The 8650-nt window shown below is 47.9% G+C and overlaps 1 protein-coding gene across 1 annotated transcript; it reads left to right on the top strand.

The window, feature by feature from the left end:
• The first annotated feature begins 824 nt into the window (after window positions 1–824).
• Window positions 825–5126, top strand: LOC149323666 (growth arrest-specific protein 1-like). The gene has a single exon (XM_089490791.1). The coding sequence runs from the start codon at window positions 1402–1404 to the stop codon at window positions 2398–2400; it is 999 nt and encodes a 332-aa protein (XP_089346917.1). The 5' UTR covers window positions 825–1401; the 3' UTR covers window positions 2401–5126.
• The last annotated feature ends 3524 nt before the right edge of the window (window positions 5127–8650 follow it).

The following is an 8650-nucleotide window of genomic DNA, read 5'->3' as shown; positions in this document are numbered from 1 at the left end:
TTAATGTGACGCACTACAGCTCCCAGCATCCCCCACTGCCTGGAGGATTCTGGGAGATGTAGTTCCATCCGTCCCTGTAAGCACCTCTTTTTAAAAGTTCAGAGCAGAAGCCAGTGGGGGGTGTCTCCCTTTGCTCAGGGGGGTTTCCAGTATCTGGGCTGAACCCCATATTGAAGGGGATCCCAGAATGATGACAAGGGAGGCTCTCCTGGGCCTCCTCCCTTCCATCCTCCTTGGCCAGGGAGGACCATGCCTGCCCCCTTCGTTGTCCGTCTTAATCCTGAGATTGAAAACCCTTTTCCACTTTCGTTTAGCTTAAGGTTCCGCCTCAGGGAGGGCCAGACCCTGAAGGCAAAGGGTTTAATAATAATAATAATAATAATAATAATAATAATAATAATATACTCAGCGACCCACAACTGTCCCTTTAGTCACTGAGAGAAGAAGTGGGAGTGAGAGAGGCAAAGTTTTCCCTCCCTTTCAGCGTGGTTTACCAAACGCCAAGCAAACTTTCCTCCCTCTCTGAGGAGAACAGGGCCTCCTTAAGAGGAAGAGGAGGAGGAAGAAGAAGAGGAGGGGGAGGCGGGTCTCCCCGGGGGCTGCTGTCAATCTCCCTAAGCCTTTCTTTTCAAAGCCCTGTGAATGGCTTTCTCTCTCTCTCTCTCCCTCCCGCTTTTTTCTCCAGCCGCTCTTTTAAAAAAAGGAAAAAGAAAGGGAGGCGGGCTTTTTTTTTGGGGGGGGGGGCTGGGCCGGCCAATGGGGAGCCGGGCAGCCGAGGAAAGGGGCCGAGCGACGGGAGAAAGAGAAGGAGAAAGAGCCCAAGGAGGGGACGGAGGGGCGGTGGGCGAAGAGAGCGAGAGAGGGTGAGGGAGGGAGGCGGAGAGGCGTCGCTATTTCTTTCCTCCTTTTTTCGGAGGGGGGGGGGCTTGTTTGCTTGGCCATGCATGCATAATGAGGCCCGATCGGAGCACGCTGCTCCTGCTGCTCCTGCGAGGAGGACACTTTTGTATTTAAAGCCGCCCCGAAGGAAGCAACTCCTCAGAAAGGCTTGAGGAGGAGAAAGAGAGAGAAAGAAAGGCAACTTCAGCCTCGGAGGAGAAAGAGAGAGAGGAAGGCATATTTCCCATCTTTCGGAGGAGAGGAAGGGAGGTCCTGCGGGGCCCATGCGGCTTCGGGATGCGGCCCCGGCGGCCCCTGCATCTCTTCTGGCTTCTGCTGCTTCGAGGGGAGTGAAGGCGGAGAAGGAGAGCCGCCTCCCCTGAGTCCCTCCGGAGCCCCGGCCAAGGCGAAGGCAGAGGAGGAGGGATTGATGAGGGGGCCCCGCATGCGGCTCCTGGGCAGGACTCGAGCCCCGTCCTCCTCTTCCTTCGCGTCCCGGCCCCGACTCGCCCCCAGCCCGCCATGGTGGAAGCCTGGCCAGGAGGAGGAGGAAGGCTGGTGCCGGCACTGCTGCTGCTGGTGCTGGGCTGCTGGGCTCCGCTGTGCCAGGGCCGGCGCCTGATCTGCTGGCAGGCCATGCTCCAGTGCCAGGAGGAGCCGGACTGCAGCTACGCCTACAGCCAGTACGCAGAGGCGTGCGCCCCGGTCCTCTTGGCCGCCACTTCCCCCGGGGACGGGGCTGCGGGGGCCATGGCTTCCTCCTCCTCCTCCTCGCCCCGCCGGCGGTGCCCCAGCCACTGCATCTCTGCCCTGATCCAGCTGAACCAGACTCGGCGGGGCCCGGCGCTGGAGGACTGCGACTGCGACCAGGACGAGAACTGCCGGGCCACCAAGCGCGCCATTGAGCCCTGCTTGCCCCGGACTGGAGGCAATGGCGGGGGAGGCCTGGGAGGCGGAGGGGGCCTGGGAGGCGGAGGGGTGATGGGCTGCACGGAGGCCCGGCGCCGGTGCGACTGGGACAGCCGCTGCAGCCTGGCCCTGAGCCGCTACATGGCCCACTGCGGGAAGCTCTTCAACGGGCTCCGGTGCACCGAGGAGTGCCGCGGCGTCATCGAGGACATGCTGGCCGTGCCCAAGGCCCTGCTGCTCAACGACTGCGTCTGCGACGGCCTCGAGCGGCCCATCTGCGAGTCCATCAAGGAGAACATGGCCCGCCTCTGCTTCGGGGACGGCGCCCACCACGACCCCAGCCACGCCGCCTTCGGGCCCGGCAGCAGCGGGGCCGCCGCCTCCGATGGGGCCCTCGACGACTACTACGACGACGACGAGGACTACGAGGACGAGCCCGGGCCCCGCAGCAAGGACGAGGCGGACGACAACAACGCTGCCGCCGTGGCCGCGGAGGCCGCCTTCCCCGGGAGGCCCGCCGCCAGCGACGGATGCCCAGCCCCCTGGACGCTGCTCTCCGCCGCCGTCTCCATTTTGGGGCCGCCGCTCCTCCTCCTCCTCTTTCTCTCGTAGCCATTTCCCCCTTTCCCGCCTCCCTCCTGGCTCCGCTGAGGGACTGAGGGGCCGGGGAAAGGCAGGGAAGGGAGGCCGGAGGCTGGGCTGGACACAGAGACTTGGGCCCGGTTGCCTCTGAGGGGACACTGGGGCACTGGGACGCCGAGAAGGAGAAAGAGAAGAGGAAGAAGGCGCCCTCCTGAATGGGTCAGCCCTCTTGGGTCAGACAAGGGACTCCTTATTCTGCTAGAGGCCTTCCATATAGGAAAGAGACTTCCCCTTCCCTTCCCTTTCTTCCCTCCCAAATCTTCTTCTCCAGTGGTTCTCAGACTTTGGTCCTCTAGATATTTTTTTTTTGAGATTTCAACTCCCAGAATTCCTGAGCAATGAACATACTGACTGGGACTTCTGGGAATTGAAGTCCAAAACATCTGGAGGCCCAAAGGTTGAGAACCACTGTGACTTGAAGCAACGTGCCTTACTCCGGCATGCATTTGCCATAGCCACCAGGACCACCCTAAAAGCCTTTCGTTTGGTTTTCCTTTCATTTGGTTTTGGGCTCCCCTCAGGTTTGGCCCCTTGAGCTGCCCATCTGGTTCAGGGCTACCTTGGACCTGTCTCCTCCTGTGGAGCCCCACTTGGGAGGTTTCCTCTGTGGATATGCCTCTTTTCTGTATACAGTATTTATCTTCCCTCCACAAGAGCTCCCTGGGCATTCCTGCTCTTCTTCCCCTCAACCCCCCTCCCCGACTCTAAAAACCATATTTGAAAGGGAGGAGGGTACCCTTGTCTTAAGTAGCCACAGTTCTTAAAGGAAATTTCCTGGGCTGTGGAGTTGGTTGCTGAGCATTTCCATTCTAAACAGGCATATTTGGGAATAAGTCCCCTGGGTGTCCAAATAAATAAGTCCCCTGGGTTTAAGATTTGCCCTGCCCTTATTATTGTTACTTGGCTGCAAGAAACCTGAAAATGTTCACTTGTGTGGGAAGGTCATACAGCTTTTATGTAGCTGTGTGTTTGTGAAACCATTGAGTGACCTTGGGCAAGTCACACACTCTCAGCCTCAGGCAGTGGCAAACCTCTAAACAAGCCGTGCTTAGAAAACCCCAAGATAGGGTTGCCGTCAGTCAGAAATGACTTGAAGGCACGCCACAACAACAAACATGCTCAACCAGTTGCAGGTACCTAAGGTGTACAGGGAGCAACCAAGTTGTGCATGGTGATACACAAGTGCCTGCATAAAACCCCTGTAGAGAACCCATGAATGAAAACCCTCTCTCAGTGTGCACTATGCAAATTGTTGCCACTTGGCTCATTAGCAGCAAGCAAATGAGTTTAAAAGAATGCAGTAGTGTTTTGTTTTGTTTTTTGCCACATGGCCAAGCCAGCTTGAAAGAGTGAATGTGGCAAGGGTGGTTCTGATGTTTTTGTTTTTCCCAAGTTGTTGACCTGAAGGAAAACAAAGATACAGCCTTCCTTAGAGTGCCTCAAAAACGACTGCCTTACAGAGCTGGTCAGCAACTAGGAATATAAAAGCCCTTCTGCTCATCACTTGCCCATGTTAATGTTCACAGCTTTCAGGAAGAAAGAAGATGGTCTCTTGCATCTAAATGGGGGAGGTGTATGTGTATGGAAGAGGCCCAAGTATGTTTTGCCAACCTGTGTCAGGCATGCTTTGAACGTTTCTGTGTGGTAGGGAGATGTCTTGTAGAATAAAGCATGAAAACTGTGTAGTTTGTGACCAGTGAGATCTGCACATACCTCTGTTTTAATGGCATGGTGGAAAGATGCAAGGAAATGGTAGTCAACTTGTGGCTTCCCAGTTTGTCTATACAGGTAGCAAAATACATATGACCTACACTTGCCATCTGAGGCCTTCCAGATGTTGAACTCCAGCTCCCATCAGTCCCAGTCAGCATGACCAGTAATCAAGGGTGATGGGAGTTGCAGTCATCAATATGTGAGGGGTCTGTAGGAGCCACAGCCAGAACAACAGTTTTCATGCTTTCCCCCCTAGAAGTATGTCTTTCCCCCTCTCCATTTAATGTTCAAAGTGGCCCTTGCAGCAGCCAGAATTTGCAATACAAAAGCTCACCAGCATATCTATTTTTGCCTCAGCCTAGAATAAGAAGAAAAAAATGCTGATCAGTGGCTGTTTTGAACAATGCAACCTTTATCTTAAAAGAGCTCTGCACTGCCATCTTCAAAAGACACTTTTGAAACTCAGTATGTAAAAGTACCCTGAAAAGCTGTATTGCCTCTTACTCTATCAGGGGGCTGACCTCTGGTACATCTTATATAAAATGTATTTAAAACTGGGGTTTGTTACCAGTTGTTCTTCCTTGTATATAGAATTTTATAAAATTGTATACTTTGGGAATAATTTATTTTTTAAGACAGTAAAGATTTAATTGCACCCAAACTGCAAGATCAATACACCTGCTATTCTTCCGTTACAAAGGTACAGACCTCATTTGATATGTAAAGGGATAAAAGCAACAGGAATTCCCATGGGAAAAAGAAAAGCCTAGATGACGTGTGCAGTGTATTTTATAGATCTGAAGTTAATTTCCACATTGCTGAGAGACTTTATGAACTTTGTAGAATTGTATGAAACGTCTCTCTGAGCGGCCTTAAACATTGTATTTTTATAGAATGCGTGAAAAGATCCTATGGTTTTAACTATCTATTGCTTGTGTATTTTTATGTGTAAATTAGTAAAGAGAGATTTTTAAAGAATGGAATGTTTTCTGGACATTGCTTTTTATTGAGAACTCCACAATTAGAGGAAATGGGAACAGAATGAAACTTGAAGGCAAGTAAAACAAAAGCCAAAAGCCACAAAAACACAATACAGTGGGTCCTTGGCATCCACTGGGGTTTGGTCCCAGGATCCCCTGTGGATAGCAAAATCCATGGATGCTCAAGTCCTGTTACATACAATGCAACAGTAAAATGGTGCCTCTTATATAAAATTGCAAAATCCAGCTTTGCTTACTGGAATTTATATATTTTGGGGAATATTTTCAAGCCGTGGATACTTAAATCCGTGGATACGGAGGGCCAACTGTATCTTTATTGGCCAGCTAAATGTATAAAACAAGTCATGCAAGCTTTCAAAGCTCCACTGGCTTCTTCAGGCATAAGATGCTCATTGCCTAATGCAGAAGCCAGTGGAGCTCTGAAAAGTTGCATGGTGTGTTTTGTGCATTTTGGCTGGCCAATAAAGGTACTGCGCTTTTATGGACTTTGGCTTTTGCTTTATTTTGCTTTATGGCCAACACAGCTTCCCCTGAATATGTTTCCTTGAGTGAAAGTAATGATATATGGCTGGATTCTGCCGTTTTACACTGAAGTAAGCCCATGGAATTCAGTGGGACTACTTTCAATGTAAGCAACTGGAAGATTTGCCACTTCTGCTATCCTGAATAGCTGTTGGCAATTGCTTGCCTCACTTCAGAGAATAATTACCTTGAAGAAATAAATGCAGCTTTGAAAACAGTCTTGTTCAATGAAAGTGGCGGGTTTTTAGACTTAAAACTCTGCTGGCATGGCAACAAGGGAAGCAAAAAGCTGCGGAGAACAATTCCAGGGATGCTTGTTCCTTCTTCAGAGGCTGGATGCTCTTCAGCAGCTTTCTCTCAGAAGTAATTAATTGTTATTGAAATAGTTTTCATAGAAAGTCCTGTTTCGCTACCCAAGTATTGTGTTTCAAGTATTTGAAGAGGTCACATTTTGTGAGCGTTGTGGCATAGTTGGGGATGCATAGCTACCAGTTAAAAAGACATACAACCCAGCCCTTGTTCCTTCCACATAGAAAAGGCCAGAGGTAAACAACCATGTGTGTGTGATCAACAGAGACAAACCCTTGTCTGATGCTGGCCTTAACAGTTGTTTTGCAGTCCACTGAAGGCTGGTTTTCTGCCAGCGCTACTGATCTACACTCAAACGCCCTTAGATAAATAATTACGCTCTTAAGCTGTCTCGAGTGCTGATACACTTGACCTTGTAAATAGAAATGTTTGCAGTAGGAATAAACTCCAGCATTTGAAAATCTTTTAAACATTAACACAAAAGAGAGAGCTCAGTCCTCCAGGGGATTGAGTTTGAACTGTGCCAAGCTAGGCACTTGCTTTTTTTTTAAAGTTTATTTATCTTGTATCCCTGCTGTTTATTTAAAACTTTTCTTTTTCAATGCTGTGATTGGAAGACAAGCCCAGGAGATTAAAAGCCACAACAAATAAACTTGAGACTGGGGTGGGATAGGGGAGATCAGCAAGGACTGTCATGTTTTCTTAGTCCTCTTTTCTTTTTTGAACAAAAGGTAAAATCAGAATTCCTAGTTGTTGAGAAAGACTTCAGAAGAACTTAAAGTACTCTATTAAAGGACCTGCACTTCTGACAACAATGTGGCCATATTCTTTAGAGCACTTGTTATATCACTTGTTCATTTTCTATTAGTCTACTACACTTTACATATTCAAATCAAATGCCAACCTATGGTATAAAGCAAAGCTGACAAATCTACAACTAAGCTGGATTTATTTCTAAAGTCAGAATCAATCCGAAAACATGTTGTTAAAACCAAAGAAATGATTTTTTTTTACTTTAGGTGTTGAAGAATGAGTAGTTGAAAGAGACTTATAAAAGGATGTTTTCTTAAGTAAGTGCTAAGTCTCTAGTCCTTTAAGGATGGGTAAATATTTTTTCAAGCTATTCATTCAAGAACATGGTCAAATATTTTAAAATGTGTCAGACTCCTCATTCCTGATGTGAGACAACATAAAACTCATCCTGATAAGGCGAAGTACACGTGTTTGGACCATTCGGGTTTTTTGTTGTTTTTTTAAGATAACCACTAGGAAACAACTGATAATTAACTGCTATGATAAAATTTAAGATTTGATTTGAAATATTTGTCAAAAGCTGTCTGAAATAAATTTCACAGTATGGGGTTGGCATGAGTGGTATTATGATTAAAAGGGATAAACTCCTGGTCTATTCAGCTTGAACATAACATAAAAGATTGTGAAGGCTTCTTTGCTTGCAAGTAAAAGTTAGTGGGGTAGAAGAAATCCAAATCACCCTGACCTCTTTAATTATGAGCTATGATAGCCTCTACTATGAAGCCTTTACTAATTATAGTGCTCACAGTTTACATACAGAGGTTGATACCTGCTACAAATGAAAACTCCATTTTAGTTGTCCCAATTGTGCGAAGGACCTGGAACTGTGCAGCTGTTGGACTACCCCTCCCATGTTCCCTCAACATTGGTTCTGCTGTGGTTGATGGGAGTCGAAGTCAAGCAATACCCAGAAGGCCAGTTTCCTGACTCTGCCTCTAAAACCTGAAGAAACAGGTTCTATCTGTAATGCAGAAATAATTCAGTTTGACAACACTAACTGCCATGGCTTGATGGTGTGGATTTCTGGGATTTGTAGTTTAATAAATAAATAAATATAAATAAAAACTTTATTTATATACCACCTTTCCTATAGATCAAAGCGGTTTATTGTGGCATCAGAGCTCTCTGTCAGAGAAGGCTAAATAGCTCACAAAACTACAAATCCCAGCATTCTGCCCGTCCGCTTCCGAGCTCAATATAAGGCGTTGGTTATTACCTATAAAGCCCTAAATGGCTTGGGCCCAGGTTTCCTGAAGGACCGCCTCTCCCCGTACATTCCGCCTCGCACCCTCAGAACATCTGGGCAGCAACTCCTGAAGGTGCCTGGGGCCAGGTTGGCTGTTACTGCCAGAAGATCCTTTTCCACAGCTGCCCCAGCCCTTTGGAATACGCTGCCCATCGAGCTCCGCTCATCTACCACCCTGGCCCAATTCAGGAAGGGTCTTAAAACCTTCCTATTTAATCAGGCATTCCCCAACTAAATATCCTATGGGCCTCCCTCCTCTCTCGTGGCCGTGAGGTTGGGCTAAGGGGCTTTTTATTGTTTTTAAGGATTGTTATTATGTTTATGGTTTTGGCTGTTTTTAACCTTGTATGATGTTTGCACCTTGGTGCTCTTGTAAGCCGCCCTGATCGTTTGGAAGGGCGGGGTATAAATAAAAATTTTATTTTATTATTTATTATTATTCTGTGGGATGGAGCCATGGCAGTTAGGCAGTGTCAAACTGCATTATTTCTGCAGTGTGGATGCAGCTTGAGACATTTCATAAATGTATGAAGTATAACAGGGGGAAGGGCTTCTCTCCATTTTTGTGCTGTAGGAGGACCATTATGTGCAAAAGATACCACTAGCTTTCCTAAGC

This window comes from Sceloporus occidentalis, unplaced genomic scaffold (genome assembly GCF_023333645.1).
Source record: "Sceloporus occidentalis isolate IW3139 unplaced genomic scaffold, rSceOcc1.0.p SCAF_1, whole genome shotgun sequence".
Classification (NCBI taxonomy): Eukaryota; Metazoa; Chordata; class Lepidosauria; order Squamata; family Phrynosomatidae; genus Sceloporus; species Sceloporus occidentalis.
The sequence above is the reverse complement of the archived record's forward strand: the minus strand, read 5'-3'. Positions and strand labels throughout refer to the sequence as shown.

Excerpts from the sequence above, each read along its gene's own strand:
- LOC149323666 (XM_089490791.1), top strand. The coding sequence starts at position 1,402 with ATGGTGGAAGCCTGGCCAGGAGGAGGAGGAAGGCTGGTGCCGGCACTG.